Here is a 21,424-nt window from a genome sequence, read left to right as displayed (position 1 = left end):
CCTGGTTGGGAATCTAACCCAAAACCTTGCCAAATTAGGATGATGCTCTAACCAGCCGAGCTGCCCAACCAGGGCTTCCATCTTAAAGACTCTGCATTACTGTGAAGGTTTAAATGACATTAGGGATGCAATTCACCCAGCATGAGTCCAGGGAGAGAGTATGAACAAACTCCATTCTTGCCCCTGAACCCTTTTTCCCCACTTCAGAAACCAGTCCTGTGGAGCCTCAGAGGTATGCCTGGTAGTCAGTTAATTAACGAAGGGAGTGTCTTGACCAGATCCATTTCTGTTGCTATATTGGCCAAGTCTGAGAGATGCGTTCTCGGACATGCTGTTGTCCATCCAGGGCATCTGTCTCACCAATGCCAGGAGCTTCTAACTACATGGCACTCTCTTTCTGGACCTGGTTTACCTCCCAAGAATTTGTTTATGCTGGACTCATCCCAGCATCTTCCTCCCCTGAGGATAGACTCCAGAGAGTCTAGAGCAAAAACTCAGTGCTGCTGCTGCTGACTGTTATTTGGAACTTTTGTTAAATATCTAGATTAATGATAATATGTTGACATTTTAAGGAAAGACCTGTGCAAGGCACCAACCCCTTGTCTACACTCCTTCTAGGAGAAAACATTGCTGTTAGCTTGTTATGCCCTCCAGCTACTAAAATGTTTATGTTGCCAAAATTCGAAACAGCTTCTTGTGGCTCCCAGAGGAGGGATAAAATATGTTCTCTTTTTTTGTGCTCACTTTAGGTTTAGGGATTCTTCATCTCCTGACACCAGAAGCATTGCTTTAATTTTATCTACTCTTTCATTTAATAAATATAATGACCACACATATAAGAAGAGTTTCTACCATATGTTACACATTTTACTAAAACTGGCAGTACAGTTAAGGATCCTATTCTTAAATTAAGAAAGTTCTAGGTTCCAGGCTGTGAGCATGGAATGAGAGACATCAAGAAGACAATGACAAGATCCCTTCTTTCAAGCAGCTTGCTGTTTATGAAGAAAAGTAGATATCCATACAAAAACTCCCCAAGTGGGCTGTTGCATGGGCTCTTGATTCTTTAGGACCCATCAGTCTGGCAATGTTGGCTGTTTAAGGTTGGCATGCTTTCTGATTGGTCAGCAACTGTGTCTGGTTGCTACTACTGTTACTTTTATCTCTGGAAATTATGGTGCATTTACTGACAGGTACTGTGCTGGGCATTAGGATGCAGTGGTGAGCAAAAGACATACTGCCTGCCTTCATGGAGTTTACTCTACTTATGAGACTCTAATGTTAGAATAAGGCATTTTGGGAAACACATCAGATGTAGGCAGTTTGTCTGTCTAAAGGGGGAGAAATTTATATTTATTATTAATCTAAGTGAGCAATGGGGGCAAGGAAACAAGTGGAAAAGAAACAACATTTGTGCTAGTGTTAGCGGGATAGGAGTATTGATGGAGGTGGCACTGTAGCCATGCAGCCCTGCCCATATCTGGGCTGGACAGCCACAGGTGGTCCAAGCGCAAGGATCTGTCATGAAAGGTCTCAGGTCCAGGCGGATGAACATGGGTTGCATCCTGTAGCCAGATGCTGTAGAATAGCTCAAGGGGTTCAGCAGGAAATAGAATGGGAAGGAGTGTCTACACCCTCCCCCTCCCACAAGCAGACAAAACAGAAGAGGTGAGGGTAAGAAGGGGAAGATACTAAGCCACTAAGATGGCATAGCTGTTTAGATGCTCTAAAGAGGCAGACAGGAGACTGAAAGATGACATGTAGGTTTCTGACCAGTCTGCATGGTGGTACTTTCAATAAGTCGGACAGCCTAGGAGAAGGAGGAGAAGGCTTTCAGGAGAAGATAACATGACCAGCTTTGAATATGTTCTTTTTGACATGCCCATGGGACATCCATAGAGAGATGTCCAGGAGATTTGAGCATAAAGGTTTGATCCAAAGAAAAGCCAAGTGGGTAACAGAAATTTGGGAGACTTTGCTCTAAAAACGATAATCCAAACCTGGAAATAGATATGAATAGCAAAACCTAAACAGTGAGACACAGTGGGCATAATCCATGGATCCTCTCTTTGCTGGCCTAGTGGTCTCCTTGCCATTAAGATCCAATCTACTCATTCCATTGAATCTGTGAAATTGTCTTTAATTTTCCCAGGCAAAACTCCCCTCCCCACCCTACACCCTCTCTACTAACTCTTAACACAACTTGCCTTGAATTCAAATGAGGTGTGGAGAAGCCTACCCATGCCCCAGCCTATAACCTCCTGAAGAGCAGGAACTATTCTTGTTCTGCTATGTGTTTTTCTCCCATAGTGGATGATCAGTAAAGGCTTGTGAAAATGATTTGAACCCATCAGCCTCTAATAGTTTCTAAAATGGAAATCTTTTTAGGTAATGGTCATTGTATTCAATATAGACAGGATGCCATTTAATCATTGCAACAACTTTGTGAACTGTATAATATTATCCTCACCCTGTGAATAAGAAAACTGAAGAAACAGGTCCCATAGCCAATGAGGGCTACAATCCAAATTTGAGCCCATAATTGTCAGCCTCTAAAGCTTATGCTTATTCCACCCTGTGAATTCAGCAACACAGTGTCTTCTCACCAGCTCCCAAAGACAGTAGACAGCTTAACAGTATCTGATCATTAGCAAGAATGACATCTTAATTAGGAGTGGAGGAATGAAAATTGCTATGACTTTCAGGAAGCTTTATTTCTGTTGTCTTGACCAAAGAAATAATAAACCCATTTGTCAGAGAGTTAAAACCAAACCAAACAAGGGGCCACTGAGATGTCATTGCAAGCACAGACTTTGGAGAATATGCTTTCTTTTTCCATCTTCCCATTTGGAAGACAACAAGATTTCCAGATTCAGTGCTATCCCCACCCTCTCACCGCATAGACTTAGGTGTCTTTGTGTGTCTTTGTGTTATTAGGTTTGCTGAAAAGCCCAGTGAACAAGACAGCCCTGACACTGATTGCTGTGAGCTCCTGCATCCTGGCCATGGTGTGTGGCAGCCAGATGTCCTGTCCACTCACCGTGAAGGTGACTCTGCATGTACCTGAGCACTTCATTGCAGATGGTAAGAGCTGAGCATTGGAGATGCCCCACACCTACTGGGCATCTTTCACCCTTAGCTGGTCAAATATTCTCCATGTATGACCCAACTTTAAGATTACATTACAGAGGCAGAGGACATTCAAAGGCCTTGGAAGAGGCCCTTATTATTTAGAGTCCTGGGTTATTTCAGTGCAATTAAAGACTGCTTTTATTCCATGGGCAAGGATATAGTCTGTTAAATAAAGAATTCCAATGTGAGTGTAGAAAGATTGAGCTATATCATAGAACCTACGGTTTCTTATCATGCTTGTAGACGCTATTCCCAACTAAAAATGCCCCTCTGCAAAATTGTATTTAGTAATTTAAAATTATGACAGAGAGGATTGTATGAGCATTGTTGGAATTTCCTGAATGTCCTAAAGAATACTCATATCTCATTCCCTGTAAATGTACTTTGTAAGTATCTTATATCCTGCCATTTACTCTTCACTTAATTAAGTTGAATTAATCAGACACCATAGTCAGTATAATTGTTTACAAAGCGTGGTCCAAGAAACTGATTAAGGTGCTTGATATCTATTGCTAAAGTGCCCTCCATAAAGTTCTACTTAACATACTCCAAACCCTCATTCTCAGTTGGCATTACCATCTTTAGATATGTTGAAGTTTGTCATAAATACAGTAAACAAGGCCTATCTTAAATATGCAGCTTAATGAACTTTTACACCGGAGTCCACCCAGATCAAATCATAAAACATTTCCAGAACTTCAGCTTTCTTATGCTCCTTCCCAGTTAAGGCCCTCCCAGAAGTAACCACCATGTTAGTGCCTTTGGTTTCTAATATATATATATATACACATACATATATATATATATTTTTTCTTATTGGGTATATATAGAATGTTTTTGAGATTCTAACCCTGTATTTGTCAGCTTTATCTCAGTGTAACTCAATTTTATCTCCAACTTTTAAGTTTCAGTGTTCAGAACTTAGCACCAATTCCTTCCGCATTTTCTCTTCATAGTGAAACTTCCACCTCCTTTCTCTGAAACACATAGACTTCTATTAATACAACCTGTGATTGCTCCCACTTCATCGTGGTTTATGCCTATCAAGTCATAGGTGAACATAAACATGAATGATGGGCATACAAAAATCGTATGTAAACATAAGACAGGCAAATGTGTGAGTGGGAAATGGCAGAGGGAGAGAGGAGGAATAATATTTACCGAAGCAGCCACTCAAGAAGATCTCATGGCTCTTGGGGCTGGAAGAATCACCAGAACCCAAGTGTGTCTAGAATATGGGCGTGCAAGTGCAAGTGAGCATGAGATTGGAAAAATCAATAGGTCAGATTCTGACCACTATTGAAGGCGTGTGACCTTATGTCTTATCCTCATTCATTATGGTTCATTAACTGTAGAGCACACTGGAGATATTCAGATTTTCAACATTTTTTTTCATGAAGGTCTTAAGAAGCTAAGTAACTTGCTGAAGGTCACGGTAAATAGTTTAATGACTAGGAGTAGAGCCTACAGAATAACACAAATATGGACTCAAATACTTGTTCTGTTGTCTACCACTTCTATAGCTAAGCAAATGACTTACTTCTCTGAGATGGACCACAGCCAAGGCAGCTTTTGCCTTTCTCACCTTCCCCCATGAAACTGAAGCTGCCTACAAAGCTGCCAGCCCTTCCTTAGTGGAGAGAGCTCCCGGCTAGCCTTGTAAGTTGAGCTGTCCGTGGTGCTGAAGTACTGGATGGGGCTGAGTAATGGTTCTGGTCTTCAGGAAGAAAATGAATTCTGCCATTCTGCCCTTGTGTTACAACATAGTTATACTTGATACTTAATGCCCATTATAGCAAAAGGTCAGCACGATATAGCACTTGTTCAGAGCCCAGCTGGCAAGAACAATAAATACTTACACAGCCCCTATCCAAACCCTTGGCAAGTATTATTCCTTCCTTTCCTGAGCCTTCTCAAGGCCACTAGTGGCTTTTTGCCCTGCTAAGCACAGAGTGAAGAGATGGACTGGGTTTGCTTCCAAACTTACTGAATGTAGCACTGTGTTTTCAGCTACATTCTATAAATCATCTGCTTTTCGTTTATTCTGGGATAATGATCCCCAGAATAGTGAATCACATTCTCTAGGAGGGGAGCCCAAGTATTAATGTGTTCAACAAGAACTTTAGATGATCCCTTAACAGAAGTTTGAGAGCTGGATCAATCTCCCTGTGTTACTTTCCTTCTATCTCACAGATGTAATCACTCCTTGGGACCCTTTAAAGCCCTGCTAAGGGGCTTTGCTTTCTTCCATCTTAGTTTTTTGTCAGTGTCACAATAATGGAGCTGCCTCATGGCACAACTGCAGTGGTTACCCATAGCACTGAATACAATGTGAATGACACAGGATGAATTTTGTGATAAAGCAGACTTCATCATATGGTTTTGGGCATCATCCAAATTGCCATGCAGGTAGCATTATTAATGAGTGGTAATTGCTTAATATTAAAAACTCATGTTCATGTATCCCTTGAGGCACTCAATGTAGGTCAGGATATAGTCACCCAATATTTTGGCCAGTAGGAGAGACCACTTTTAAAGGAGTAAGTTATCCTTATTAAGTGGGTAAAATGGTTCCATTCTATTGCAGACAGATAACATTACAACTAGAGTTCTCTATTCTCTTTTTTCTGTTCTGTTCTGTTTTGTTCTGGGAGTTGTGCTTTGAGAAGGTGAATTGTATATTTGCAGTTATCCAAAAGAGATGATTTGTAGTCAAGATACTGGAAAAACATTGTAGATACCTAGTGACCTCTTTCTTAAGGAAAGAGTAGAGGAGAATCATTCTATAAGAGTTCAAAGAACCCAGAAAAAAAGTGAACTTAATATTATTGAGAATGTCTATTATAAATGTTGCAGTGTTCAGAATACTTCACATGAAGTTAGTTATTCAGTTCTCATAGCAGAAGTGTGAGGCAGGATTTAGCATTCTCCTTCTGCATATATGAAAGGCAGTTCCCAGAGATGTTGAGTGATTGCACCAGACTAACACACAGGAGTGAAGCCTTGTACAAAAGTCCGGGTGTACCTGAACTTCTGATCCAAGATCCTCCCATGCCCCACACTTACCCAAAAATGGCCATGAAAATTAGTATTTACCTTGAAAAGGGTTCTGGTTTGTTTTGGAAGTCCCCAGGGAGCAAAATTAGAAGTATATGGGTGATGAGGATGGTCAGAGATGGGAGAAGATTGAGCCTTAGTATAAAAGTACTTTTACTTTCTAAGCTTCAACCTTATTATCTGTAAGGCAGGGATAATAATCGTACTTATCTTACAGAGTTATTGTGATGTATAAATGAAATAATGCCCATAAAGCTTTTAGCTTAGTATGTGAGACCTAGTAATGGCTCCATAAATTGTATAAATGTTAGTAGTTGTTATAATATATTTTTAATAGTGGAAGGGAGTCATTGCAATGTAATGAGTTCCCCATCATAGAGAATTTTTTGAGAATAGATGACCACGTTTCTCTGAAGCTGTAGAAGAAAAGTGTAGGGGTGTGTTGGGCTTGGGTGCATGGTATTTTGGTTCAGAGCTGTTTTATTTGAATATAAACTTTAAACTTTAAAACACTTTCAAAACACTTATTTTTTAGGACCTGCGGACCTTTTATTCTTTACCACTGCTCCCATGAGTGACACCCATTTTTTGCCAAAGATCAGAAATGGAGTGAAACTCAGGAATGGGTGAAGACCAGGGATGTCTCTTGAATATTTCACTTGGCTAAACCACACTTACACATACAAACAATGTTTTTTTAATGTCAATATGCCCATTGCATCAAAATCTCCACACCAAAATGTCTATTTTTTTTTCATTGAGTTAAATTGTTAGCACCATGTGTTGGGTTTTACTAAGGTGATACTCAGTTCTCCAATGTTTCCTATGACTGAGGAGCTGGGACCTAAAGGTTCCTTGCCAGCCTGAGAAATCATCGAGTCAAAATGTTCATCATTAGGTGGCCTTGTTTATTAGTGCATCACACACGTAGCTACTTTTGAACACAAAATTGTATATAATGAACTTGGTCTACATTTACTTGCTTCCACCCCTTATTCATGTCTTTCAGCCAGGAGAGTGAGTTAATCTGTGGCTTTGTGCCTTTCATGAGGATGAGGTTCATAATTGACTTCAGTGCTAGTTTGCAGTGATCTGGATACATGGAAGGAGTATTTTCAAGTCTGAGAGAGGAAAATGACACCACACTGCAGATGACTGCTGAATCACAGACTGCCAAGCAGCTTGTCTAAAAGCAATAGTTTCATGGACAACTTGCTCTCTGAAATCATCTGGGGCTTTGTTTTATTTTTTTTTTTAATTTTTAAATTACAGTTGACATTTAATATTATTTTATATTAGTGTCAAGTGTACAGCTGTGGCTAGACAATTAGATGATTTACCAAGTGATCTGCCCTATAATTCAAGTACATGCCTCGCACCATACAGAATTATTATGATACTTTTGACTCTATTCCCCATCCTGCACCCCACATTCCCAGTGTTGAATGCAGACCTGTCAGGACAATGAACTGTGTTTAGATGTGAGTGTTCTCTGTAGTATGATCTCTGCCTTTTTGTCCTTCACTTCTTTGCACAGACTTAATTCTGTGTATACAAATAGGTTATTTTACCTTGTATCTGCCTCTTTATGTACATTTGCCTAAGCATTGCTCTCCACCAAGAGTACCTCACCTATTTCCATATATTGTAGCCTTATACATCTCTAAGACCTTACTCTAATTTTCTCCTTCCTCTAGAAAATATTCTTTAACAAACACCAAAAACTTTTCCAGAGAAAACTCCAGTCAGAAATAATCTCTTTTTCCTTGAAAATTACACAAAACTGTATTTCTTTCTAAGAATCCCATGGTCTTCTTTCCATCATTGTTATTGTTATGTACTGTATGTCACTGGGCAACTGTCGTAGTCCTAAGAACTGTCCTCCTGTATTAAATCTTGCCTCCCTCCAACATTGCCTCAGCATCGCAAACAGAGTGATCTTTTAAAATAAAAAATATCTCAACATGCTGCATCGTCCCATAAAGCTGTTCGAGTACTTGTTACTGTGCTTGTTATAGAGACTGAACTTCTTAACACAACCTTTCTGTTCCTGCAAGATCAGGCCGCTGCCTGCTCTCTAGCCTCACTATGCCCCTCTCTTACACTGGCTCTTTAAATATCCCTGGCCACTCCCTGCCTCAGGGCCTCTGCCAAGGTTGTTCTCACTGCCTGGAAAATTTCTCCCCACCTCTCCTATGCAGTTTCTCCCCGACAAATTTCATCCTACCCTACAGTGATTGACCTCTTTTGTTCGTATCTTAACCTCTATTAGGTCCCCTACTAATCATTCTCCTTGAGCCCGGCTCTGTTCCTTGATTGCTCTTATTTCAATTTGTAATTATGTACTTCTTTAGTTAATGTTGCAGTCCCTCACCCTCTTTGTAAGCTCCATAAGGACTGAGATATTTGTTGGTTTTGCACGTTGTGTTCAGCACCTAGGACAGTGTGCACATAGAGTTGGTATCCAAAAGAAATTACTTCTGTAGCTTCATTAAAACGTCCTCAGGGGCAAGGGCCAAAGCTTATTCCTGTCCTAACCTATTGTGATACCTGACAGAGCTTCTGATGTGGTAGACATGTAATAATTTTGTCTGTGGAACAAATGAAGGGAGGGAGGGCAGGAAGGTAGACCAGATGCTCTAAGAAGATATAACCTAGGGAATGACATTGCAAGAAATCTGATGCTGCCTCCCCTTCTGTGATTGACTCTGCTCCCTTAGGTCTTCGCTCCCATCCTCCAAGATAAGAAACTGCAATCAAATTCACATTTTCCCCCCAACATCAAAATGAAACAAGCTTTATCCCAGAGCCCAGGAAGAGGGGGAAATTTAAATTGAGCTGAGATTCAGAACACCCAGGTGGGAGGTGGTGATGAAATACCAATAAACCATATTAATGTGCTGAAATCAAGAAGAATAGGTTGAACTCCAACTCAGATTTAATAACTATTCACAAGAGAGCGCTGGGGGAAGGCAAGGCTAGGTTTCAGTCAGAATTAAAACGAGATCTGTAATGGAACTGGTAACATAATTATAAACTGTGGAAACTTTTTTTTCTCTCCTTTTTGTGCTTAATGAACAACTTACTCAGTGATGGCCTGGAGCTAGCTCAGGAAGCTATGAATACCCCCTTTAGTGGAATTGTTAGGGTTTTGTTTGTTTGTTTGTTTGTTTGTTTGTTTTTCTCAAACCTCTTCATTAGGGAAGTCCAAACCCACAAAGTTATGGAAGGGAAAACTGCTTCAAGCCATGTCTTCCTTAAATACTAACTGATCTTCAGTTTAAAGTGACGAGGGCACTGAGGGAGAACAAACCCTGGAAACCCCTCCAAAGCAGCTGAACATGTTCAAGCTTTTAAAGATATCACAGCAGCCAGCTTGGTTTTTAATGACACTCTGTGCTAAGATGTTAGCTTGGCATCTGACCAGGATGAATTGTTACTAATTTTCCTTCTTAACAATAGGAATAACTGAGTTTGACGTCCAGAATTAGAGACTAATTTCTGTGTTTTGATAGCAAAGCAAGTCCAAAAATATGTTCCTGGAACTGAGGGCAGAAGGTGGTGGAAAGAGGTAGGGGAATGTGTTTTTCCTCATTAGTCCTTCTATTCTGCTGTTGTGAGGGGAAGGCTACTTCGATTTTAGGACTGGGAGGAGAGAACGGTGAGTGGGAGCTTTAATGGGATGAAGCACCCTGACTCCCATTTGGGCTCTGTGAGTGAATTCCAGCATTAAGATGTTCCACTGACTCATACAGAGTTAGATGTTCCATTATAATTGGCTTGGTGTTTGCATGGTAAGGGAGGGTCGAGTCAGTGGTGCAATGCTGGGAGAGAGAGAAGGTAACACGGTACAGAGGTTAAGTGCATTGGCCTGGGACCTAGGAGATGTGAGTTCTACTCCCAGGTCTTCTGTTTTCCAGTTTTGTGACTTGGGTACATTAATTCACGCCCCTGAGCTCTAGTTCTTCACCCAAAAACAGTCTTAATACTTGTTGCCTCAAATGAGTGTTTCTAGACTGATAAGTGTGCACGACCTTGGCCAATGGTGAAAGTACAATTATGGCAATGTTGTTCTGTTCATAGCTTTATTATTTATGAAGACAGTAAAAAGGTTATAAGAAGGTCTTAGTGGGTCTAGCCAAGTAAGTAGAACGTGCAACTTCAGGGAGACTTAGCTTGGTCAGCAGGAAAATATACTAGTTAAAAATTCCTCAGTAATAATACTAATCCAATATCATATGTAGTGCCTGTTATTTCCCCTTCCATCTTCTCTCCCTTTCTGATGGTCATGCTCAGCATAACAGTCAGCGATGGGGCACATATACAATGGTGGTACACCCAATGGCCTTGGTGTGCAGGGGGCTATACCCTCTAGATGTGTGTAAGGGCACTCTGTGATGTGTGCACAGTGATGAATCACCTAACAATGCATTTCTCAGAATGTATCCCCGCTGTTAAGTGGCACATCACTATATCACACAGTGCCTTGTCTGCAGCATGCTCAGATGTTAGGGAGGCAGGGGTGGATAAAGCACAATCTCTGGCCTCCCTCTTCACCCAGCAGGTGAAACATCAAATGCAGTGTGGTCACACTGGAGGTTGCACGGGGCACTGTGGGACCATAGAGGAGGGGCAGCCACTCCCCTACCCCAGGCTGGAGATAGGAAGGGATGTGAGGAGAGGATGTCTAGAGAAAGCGCTGCCAGAGCTGGGTCTTAGAGACACTTACATGTACCAGGAGGTGGGTGATGGGTGACAGCATGCTTCTCAGAGGGGACATGGACCCTGCTACTCAAGCCTCCCTAAGACTGTGATAATAACAGCACTCATCATTGGTAACATTTACAGAACATGTCTCAGTGACAGGCTCTGTGCTAAGTGCTTTGCAAAGTATTATGTAATTTAATTCTATTACCTGATGAAGTAGATACAGGCATTATCCCCATTTTAAATTTAAAGGAAACTAAATCCCAAGAAATTTACGTGGCTTCCTGAACATCACACAGGCAGGAAAGGGTTGAGAAGAATTATTTTGAGTTAGCAGCTACAGGAAATGTGGTAGACAGAGAATTCGATGACTAAGATTGTTGTCTAGCTCTGCCGTGAATTCACCATGACTTTTGGCCACGTCTGTACTTCTCCAGCCCTTGGGTTTTTTTTTTTTTTTTTTTTTTTTTTGCGCTGTAAAATGTAGGAAGGAAACAAGATGGTACTTAAAATTTCTCCCTGCCCTAACATTCTAAAAGTAGAATGAGAAACTTGGCGGTTTAGAGTTACCATTTCCTCATCTCATTGTGTGCGTGACCTTCGAAGTATTTATGCAGCCATCTTTTTAGCATCCTCGGTCCTCTTGCTTCTGACTCTTGTTTGCTCCAGTCTGTAGCCAGGTGGTCCCCTGAGCAAGGATCTTGGGAGCAGAGGCAGCTAAGCAAACCTTTTACAGCCCACAAGTTGCCATTTGAAGAAAGCTTAGAAGGATCACAGAAGGATCACAGCCAAGCTTGTGCAGGGACTGAGAGCTCCCAAGGCTGCCAGATGAGAAAAGAAGTAGTGGGTATCCATCTATCCAGTGGGATAGATGCCTCTCTATCTCGAGCTTCCAGCATCAGTTGCTGAGGGACCTTGAACATGTCAGATGCCAGCAACAGTGTGGAAGGGGGAGTGTGCATCCTATTCAGAGGGGAAATGATGAAATGGGAGGAATAATTAAAACCTGCACATCCCTCTGGCCTCTCCACCCTCTCCCTGTACATCCTTCCCACTTCTCTGCCCTGTCCCTCCCCATCCTGGCTCTGGTGCCCTTGCTGTTTGGCTTTTCTCCCTAGCCACCCCTCTGGATTACCGAAGCCAAATATATCTGCAGCTGCACAGCCTTCGGTCTTTTGGCAGCTCTTGGTGACTTTCGGAGCCTCTGCTAAAGACCTGGGTATCTTGCCCTCAGCTGGAATCATTTCTGAAGCCCGGAACACCCCCGCACCCCCTATATTCCTCCCTCTGCTTTAACCTTGGTTCCCACTTGGTCTTTACTGGTGAGTGCATACATAAGACTTTCTGCTGACTCCTGCTGAGTGCTGGGACTCATATTCTAGGACAAACTCAGACACTGTCAGCCCTAAAGCAGTATGAAATTTAGAATCGGGAAACCTCGGGATCAAATCTGCCTTCCTTCACTAACTGTGAATTTTAGGCAAGTTACCTCACTCCTTTGAACCATCAATTTCACCACCAGTAAAGGTACAGCTCTTAGTCCCTAGGTCACAGGATGGTAATGAGGATGAAATTGAGGGTGACATGAAAATACACCATAACAGATGCTCGGTAAGTGCTAATTACGCACTCAAAGGGCTCACACTTTTTCTTTAAAAAAGACAAGGCAGCTATAAAGCCCCAGGCTACAATAGAAGACAAATCATAATCTGGGCCAGGTGGGGCATATCTAGACAAGAGTCAGCAAGGTTGCCAAGGAAGCCTGGAGGGTTTCCCACTGCGCAGATCTGAGTGAAGCTTTGGGGCACAGAGGATTTGTCTCATCGGAAGAAACTGCATGGTCAGGGAGGACTGGGCGTGAGAGTACTTGCTGTGTTGGAGATGGTGGAAACGACTGAGGACAAGAAGGGAGATCTTCCAGGCAAAGGGCTCACAGCATGAGCAAAGGAGGGGCAGGAACCCAGGGGCTCCATGTGGCACGCACAGGGCACAGAGGAGCAACGGTAGGAAGAGCAGGGGTCTGTGTTGGGCTTTCATTGTGGAGGTGATCGTGGTCGTGAAACCACTGAAAGATTTTAAACAAGGGCATTGAGGGGTCACATTGCTTGTTCAAAGAGCAGTGCAGTATGTCAGCTAAGAGAGCAGGCTGTGGAGTCGGGCACATCTGGGTTCAAATTCTGGTTCTGTGAATTCACAGCAGCCCGATGTTACACAACCGTCCTGGCTTGCTTCTGATCTGTGCAGCAGGCTTAATAACAGTAGCTCCCTCTGTGGAAAATTGAGTGAGATAATATTTGTCAAATATTCAGCAGAATGTTTGGCAAACTGGAAGCACTCGGTGATATTAGTTTTTATTGGCATTATCAACATTATCACTCTCGTTGTCTGAGATAGGTCTTCCTGTTAAATGGCCCCGAACTTTTCCTTTGGCACTCAGCTCATTTAAAATTGCTTATTCGATGTCTAAGAGTCTCAGCTGCAGGCTCACAGTCTGTCTGGGTTCAGTGCCTTGGTCAGATATTTCCTAGCTGTGTAGCACTGAGCTAGTTATTTCATCTGTAAGCCTTGGTCTGCTCATCTGTGAAATGGGCATCATAACAGTAAACCCCATCAAAGGGCAATCAGATGACTGCCTAGGATATGCTTGGCTAGTGCTTAGCGCTGGTCAATACTCAGTAAACAACAGTCCCAGCTAATGCTACTTGAAACCCTTAGGCGCAGACAGTGTATCAGTCTTGTTCCTATACAATCTTCAGTGCACATTCTGTGTTCAATAAAGATATTGAACAGACTGACTGAACAGGATATGGAAGGTGAGTCTGCGGAGACAGGCTGAAGGCAAGGAGCCTATTAGGGGGCTGTTCCATTTAGTCTGTGTGATAACATCTGGACAAGGGCATTTGAAGTGCCAAAGAGAATAAGGGAGATACTGTAGAGCTAGAACCAATGAAGTTCAGCAACAAACTGCAAGGAAAGGACCAAGAGGCGGAAAGGTCAAAGACTCTCTGGTTTAGTGTTCTCGGATCCCTGAGAGGTTGGTGACTCCAGACCTTAAAATAAAAGCACTTGCCCTGGCTGGTGTAGCTCAGTGGATTGAGCTCAGACCTTCGAATCAAAGGGTTGCTGGTTCAATTCCCAGTCAGGACACATGCCTGCGTTGCGGGCCGGGTCCCCAGTCGGGGGCGCACAAGAGGCGACCACAATTAATGTTTCTCTCCCTCTCTTCCTCCTTCCCTTACCCTCTCTCTAAAAATAAATAAATAAAATCTTTTAAAAATAAAACACTTTTGCCCAGCAGTGAAGGGAAGGTGCGTAAGGATATGAGCACTGGCTCCAGAGTACCTGGGTGTCAATCCTGACTCCACCTTTCCCGTGATGCAGCTTCATCTTCTGAAAAACGGGGAGCCTGGTGCCCTCTGAATCAGTCTGACTGTGAAGATTCAATTGTTGTTAAATGCAGGAGCCTGCCCACGGTGACCACACTCAACAGCTTGCTGTTCTTACTCTTACTCCTGTACCGCTCAAGTACCCGCTCTCTTATGCACCATCAAGAATTAGATGTTCACCTTGTAGCTATGTTTGTAGGGGAAAAAAAAAGAAAAATGCAAGCGACTTTGAGGAATACACAGGATTAGGACCTTTATAAATCCTGCCTGGATGAACATTATTAGTAAGACTTGCCACTGTGTTCTGCGAGCAAAATGAATTCTCCAGGTCTCTGAAGGCTGCTCTCATGAAGGTTTGAATCATTTGACTATTATTTCAGGTGATGTCTCACTGCTCTGTCATGGCTCGGACGGAGGATAGAGAAAGTGATCTGTCCCCGCCCTCACTCAGATGCTGATGTCACCTGTGAGGGTGAAGGCTCCAGGTGTGGCCGTTTCCGGCACAGACCCAAAGGCAGCATTAAAGTGCAGGGCACAGGACCTGCCAGGGGAGCAGAGGCCTGAGCGGCGGGCCAGGATCCTGGCCATCAGAGCTGGTGCCCCCTTTGGAATCTCGCATTAGTTGGAAATGGCAGCTCCTGCCACCTGAAGAGGAAAAACGTGGGTACAGGGTAGGGCAGGCACCGTGTAGGCGTGTTGTGTTGCAGGCAGCTTGGCCACATTTTCGAAGTTGTAGAACGTGAGAGGCAGAATATGTTTGCATCCTTGTCTTTTGCCATTTCCCATCCCCTTTGCACTCTGCCCAAATGATGTGGCCATTTCTGGAGGCCTAGGCTCTGTTTCTGGTCCTTTACAAACATTCCTTTTCTTTTGCTTAAATCCGCTTTCCCCCCCCACTGTCTCCTAACCACTGCCTCTTGGTGCTACAGCATTCAGTTTAGATGTGGCTACACAGCAGAGGAGTTGGCGGCCCCTCTCTGTGCTCCCAAAGCTCCCCATTTCACCTTCATCGCAACCCAACACTGCTCCGGACACCTTAAAATACCCACCCCCAACCCCCGATCGAGGAGTTGGGGTTTTTCCAGCAAGAGATGCTCGTGCTTCATTTGTATAGTGCCATGCAGGAAACACCACTCTCTTTCACTGGAAAACAAAACAAAACAAAACAAACAAAAACCCCCACTTCCCACTAGTTGGCACTCATGAGAAGTTTCAGCAACCCAGCTTTAACCTCCCCTCACTCCTCACCGCCCCTCCCCCCCGCCCTGCCCAGTCTTCTTTCCACCCCACGCCCTCATCACTTGCTCTAGGCTTATTTCCTGTATCTTCCTGGTGGTCCACAGGGCTTTGCTGCTTTTCCTCTGCCTGTCCCCATGCTGCTCTGAGAACCGGGGACAGAGTGGCCTCTCTTCAACCTGCCTCTCTGCTCTGTCTCAGACACGGCCCCACTGTCTGCTCTGGTTCCATCTGTGATGATAGCCGAGAAGGCAGCTCATTCAATCATCCCGGCACCCAGTCCCCAGTCCCCAGTCCCCAGCCAGCCCTTCTTGGCTCATCATGTTGAGCTCCATAATTAGGGCAGGATTAGAATTTTACTTAGCGGCCTGAGTAATTGAAATTGCAAAGGTAAGGTAGACACTTTCAGGTAGTGAGTGACAATTATATTTTTAAAAGAAATCTGCTCCCACCTTCCACTCATTTGATTTTCAAAATCAGTGTCCTTCTCTGTTGCCATAGAAAATGCTGCCCGGGGAATCTCAGGGCACTTTCCCATAATGAAAATGAGAAAGTCAAAAAAGCAACACACCAGCAAATAATGTTCCTTTCCGCCCTGGTATACTGTGGGTGATTATGTCTCAGAAGAGATCTTTAATTGTTTCATCTAAAGAGTACACCACTTTGTTCCTCTGGCCTGTCTCTTCATAGAGCCTTGTGAATTGGATCCAGCTATTAGCAGCTCCTACTAATTTCCTCTGAGTCTTGCTGGCTGAAGCACCGGGCTTGGAACAACTTTTAATTTTGTTTTTAATTAAATTTCAGTGGTTTCAAATCACTCACTTTTCATGTCATTTCTCTGCAGCCATGAGAAGCAACAGGAGGCTGTGTGTTCTTGTGTATGCGCGTACACAGTCTGATGTGTCGGTAGCCATGGTGCGGCTAAAGACTGACGCCTGGCTGGGGTCCAGAGCAAGAGCAGGCAATTAAGAAAACAAAAAAGTCGCAGAATGAGAATGAGCTTTTGTTTACACTGTGACATCCAAAGCTAATATGTTGTTTAAGCAGGAATCTTGGTTATTGTGTTTGTTTTTGCCAAATTGTGTTTGCACAAGACAACATCCCCTTGTGTTACACAATAGGATCTCAAATATGTGTAGGTAGAAATACTCTAAGAATAACTAACACTTATTAAACATTTATTATGTGCCAGGTACTGTTTTAAATTATAAACACACACAAACACACACACACACACACACATATACACACACACATCTCATTTACATGGAAGTGAGTAATCTGAAACAACAGAAAGTTAATTTACATATATTGCTTCTCATTCCTATGAGATTAGTATCCACAGTTTTAAAGCCGAGAAACTAAGACCCATTTAACTGTATCATTATCATTGGTTAGTTTGTGTCAGGGCCAAAACATGAATACCGGCTGCTCGACTCCATGTTTCTGCCCTTAAATACTGTATTAGACTCTCTCTATATATAAAAAGACAAAAGGGCCTCATCATCTAAATGAACTTAACAACAGCAAACATAGAAAATTGACTGGTTATCTGAAAAAGTGAAATTCTGTTAGTTTATGATTGGGCTCCTATGTGGCCTGTGCTACTGCCCATTCTTGTTGTGTAAATTGTGAAAAAGGCACCATGGAGTTTGGTTCAGATTCACAAAATCATGGTTTGAGCATTTAACTGTGATCTTTTAGGTACTTAGCACCCAGAAAGGACAATTAAGTTTAAAAGCAAAAGCATAAATACGCACTAAATGACCTATGTATCCCCCAGTTCAGTTAACATTATGTTCTATACCGTTAGTTCCAACTGGAAACAGAACCCAACCTATTTGCTATCTCAGAAACATCACATATACCATTTTAGCTGCATGTTTGCAAATAACAGTCTTTCATTGATACCACCACCCTGCCTTCCCCGTGCCACCACACACACACACACACACACACACACCCTATTTGGTGCTTACAACAGCTTGGTTCTTTCTTCACATTGGTCCTTATTTGTAGTTATGTAAATGTTGGTGTATTTACTTGTTTAATGCTCATCTCCTACCCGAACATTGCACACTCTCTACAGCCAAGTGCTATAGTTTTGTGTCTTTTGTCCCCTGCAGAATATCCAGGGCATATTCTCATGACCAGGACTGGCATATATATGTTGCTTTGTGAACATTTCTAGACTACACAGATAGATACACTCAGACTTAAACACAGCCACCAACCTGCTGAAAAGTAAAGTCACAGCAGAAGAAGTGTAATACCTAGAGGGCGGATATCTGGACTCTGGTCCCATTTTGTAATTAAATGACTGTGTGTGACTTGGGCAACAAACATCATTACTTCCCTCAACATCTTCATTTACAAAGTGGGAATGATAATAATTCTATAGAACATACATGCATATATAGAGTATAGTGAAATTGAATGCCAATCACTCAAAATATTTTATATTAATTAACTTATTTCTTCTTGACAATAACTGAAGAGATAATAACTGTTATTTTTCTTTTTTTTTTTCATTGGAAAACTGAGCTCCAAAGAGGGTAATAAGTCTGCCCGGGCTCACACAACTACTGAACAAAATTTGTCTGACTCTAGAACCTCTAATATTCTATGCCGTGAGGATCAAGTGAGATTGGATATAAAGGTGTTACACAATGTTTTAAGTGTTAAAAAGAAATTGTGCTCATTAGTAGGACGCAGGTGAAATCTGAAGCACTGTTGGAGAGTGTGGGAGGAAAACCATGTGGATTCCTTCATTTGTTTCCATTTGATAATACTAAGGCAGTATTCTTCAAATAGTTGAAAGCACACCATTTGTTACTCCATCCACCCATCCATCCATCCATCCATCCATCTATCCATCCATTCATCCATCTATCCATCCATCCATCTATCTATCCATCCATCTATCTATCCATCCATCCATCCAAAATGTTTACTCATTGCCTGCTAAGTACATGAAACTGTGCTAAGAAATGGGAGACTGAAGATGAGTTAGTCATGGATGGACCTCAGAAAGCTCACTCTCTTCCAAGGTAGACAGATATCAGTACATCAGCATGTCCCAAACCTTGGCACATGGGGATACTCAGTGTGCACCAAACTCACATGCATTAGTAGTGACATTAATGTAAGCAGAGAGGTGTACATACTAGGCCTTTGAGGACAGAAGAAGGACAGGTCACTTCCAGGTGAGAGGACAAGGGAAGGACAAGTTTACCCTTTGTGGGCTAGGTCTGGAAGGACAGGTATGGTGAGGAGGATGCTCTATGAATATGGGAACAACCCGAGCGAAGACCAAGAGAGTGGGCTCGTGATGACATGCCTGGGAGGAAGGAGCAGCAGCATTTAGTCCAGTGATGCCTTCCTTCCACCAACACCTGTCAAGTTCCAAGGGAGAGAGAACGCATTCCTTAGTCTCTAGGGACAAAACAAGCAATAACAAGCACATTGGTCACCTACTATGTGTATGACTCAATACTATGAATATATATATATGTGTACACACACACACACACACACACTCTATCCTTTATTCCTCCCCAAACCTTTGAAGTTGTTGGAATTATACTGCTAATACTACTGTAGTAGTGGCACCAGTAGTAGTAGCCGCAACAGTGGGACACTTATGAGAAAAGTAATACAGGAGTGAATGAAATAAGTATTAAGTATATCTCCTTTCTTTTATATTCTTGGTTCTAGTCTGTTGGATGGGTGACTCAGTGTAAATGTTCCAGAATTTTTGATTGCTGCTATCCCTACATGACCCCCCCCCCAATTTGCTGTTTGCTTGTTTGTTTGTTCGAAACCTAAGATAAGATTCTCTATGTTCTTGGGCAATGTGCTTTCTTCATCCACCATCTCCATGTGCCTTTGTACGAAGGAGTGGGGGGTAGGCATCATTATCCTCATTTATCAAAGAGGAGCCCCAAGGCTCACAAAGTCAGGTAATGGGCATAAAGTCCGTCGGCTGGGAAGTGGCAGGGTTGAGGCTTCCATCAGTCCTGTCTGGCTCTAAGGCCCAGTGCTACCCAGTCTGGGAGCAGAATGAAAACGTTCGTCCTTCATATCTCATAGAGCAGAAATGTGGATCTCAGCCATCCTGTATCCTGTTCATTTGGCCCTCAACTAAAGATTGTACCTTACTCTCCAACTTTCCCAGTGGGGTTTGGCTGGTGGAGGGCTGATTGCTATGAACGCTACACCATGGCTAAGCTGGGAGTCTCCTTTATTATGTTGCTCCAAATAGCAATATTATATTTTTAGGCAGCTATTCTCATCTGCACCCGGCAGTGAAATCTATTCCATCAATATAACTTGAAACCTCTGATTTTTGGAAGCTTTGCCTGGTGTAGCCCTTGGTAGCATCATAAAACAATTAGATTTAGGCTTAGCATTAATTTGAATTATTGTCCAGTTTCCAGAAAATATCTTCTGGAAATGTCTTGAGGATGTATGACATGTCTTTGGAGACATTAAGTATTGAATTACAATATTATGTCACCTTCTCTCTGCCATTTCTCTCTCTCTGTGTCATACACTCTCCACATGGGCTGATTTATGTTCCAGCCATGACAAGAAGCTGAGTACTTAGAGGAATAACCGGAGATGGATATTGATAGACACAAAACACACACACACACACACACATCTTACTAGTACAGAGAGTGAAGTGAGAAGAACAGGAGGCAACCTGGTGTTACAGACAGAGTTCCAGACTGGGAGACAGACAGACTGAGTTCTCTTTTGGAATCACCAACTTCCTAACTGCACAATTTAAACATGAACCTCTAACCTTCTCAAGCTTCCTTTTCTGTAAAGTTGGGGCTAAAAGTAACACCTGCCCTCCAGAGTTATTTCTAGGGTCAAATAGATTAGTAACAGCAGTAACAACCCCCATTTGGTGAGCGTATCGAATACATCAGGTACTCACACAGTCACATTTAAACTGTGTAAACTATTCAATGTAAATGCTGCAAGGTAAATATTATCCATCCACTTTTAGATGGGGAAGCTGAGAAAAGAAATATTAAGCATTTCTCAAGGTCATTCAAACAGAGTTAGCGGTACGGGCACTTTTTGAAGGCAGGTGTGCCAATTCCAAGGTCTGTGTTTTTCCCACTTAATTTATTCCTGACAGAAGAGAAGAGAATAGGAAGGAGGCCAGAGAGAAAGGAACACACACACCTACACACAGACTCAGTGGGAGCCACAAAAGCAGGCAGGTGCCTGGGCCTAATTTGGCAATTGACATTGAACCCACAATGTATTAATGAAACAGATCTGGGAGGCATTGCTAATGCAGTTATTATTAGGGCTCACAGTGGTGAGCCGTCTTTGCCAAACAGGACCTGATGTTTGCTTGGATATTTTTGGAACAGTAAGAAGTGTATTTTGTAAAGTAGGGGGAACCCAAAGAAGCAGGAGCGGGGGCACTTGGTGGATCTGGGAAGTCACACAGTGCATTAATTTCATGTGTTAACCCAGTCAGCCAGTCCTGTTATAGCCACACATTGTGTATGTTCTCCATACAGTTACGTGCCAGGCATCCTTCAAGGGTCTCTACAGTGTTACCCCACACCCGAAACACACCTTAAAGTAGCATCCTTCATCCCTGCCCTACCCAACTCACCCTGGGTGTTAAGAAAATCTCAGGAGATGCTGCTGCTGGCATAAGTTGTGAAACATCATAGGGGAAATGAGCATACTGGTTAGGCAGGAGAAAGGTGGTTATTTTGTTGCTGTTGTTGTTTAAATGAAGCTGTTGTGTTCCTCTGTCTCAGGTAGGACCCCTACATTGCATAACTCTGGGAAACACCATCCTCATAGGATACAATTATTCATAGAATTATATTATTCATAGAATTATATATGCATACATATACCTGGAC

General features: G+C 42.7%; 1 protein-coding gene across 2 annotated transcripts in view; it reads left to right on the top strand.

Moving 5' to 3' along the window:
- Positions 1 to 21,424, top strand: part of ASTN2 (astrotactin 2) — an 829,294-nt gene that overhangs the window by 333,766 nt on the left and 474,104 nt on the right. For both annotated transcript variants that reach the window (XM_037059148.1, XM_037059147.1), the window contains exon 6: positions 2,938 to 3,084. In XM_037059148.1, coding sequence (XP_036915043.1) covers positions 2,938 to 3,084 — 147 coding nt within the window. The remainder of the gene's footprint in view (positions 1 to 2,937; positions 3,085 to 21,424) is intronic.

Source organism: Sturnira hondurensis, unplaced genomic scaffold (assembly GCF_014824575.4).
Source record: "Sturnira hondurensis isolate 20B ecotype Veracruz unplaced genomic scaffold, ASM1482457v3 Scaffold0010448, whole genome shotgun sequence".
Classification (NCBI taxonomy): domain Eukaryota; kingdom Metazoa; phylum Chordata; class Mammalia; order Chiroptera; family Phyllostomidae; genus Sturnira; species Sturnira hondurensis.
This window is presented reverse-complemented; position numbering and strand designations above follow the sequence as displayed.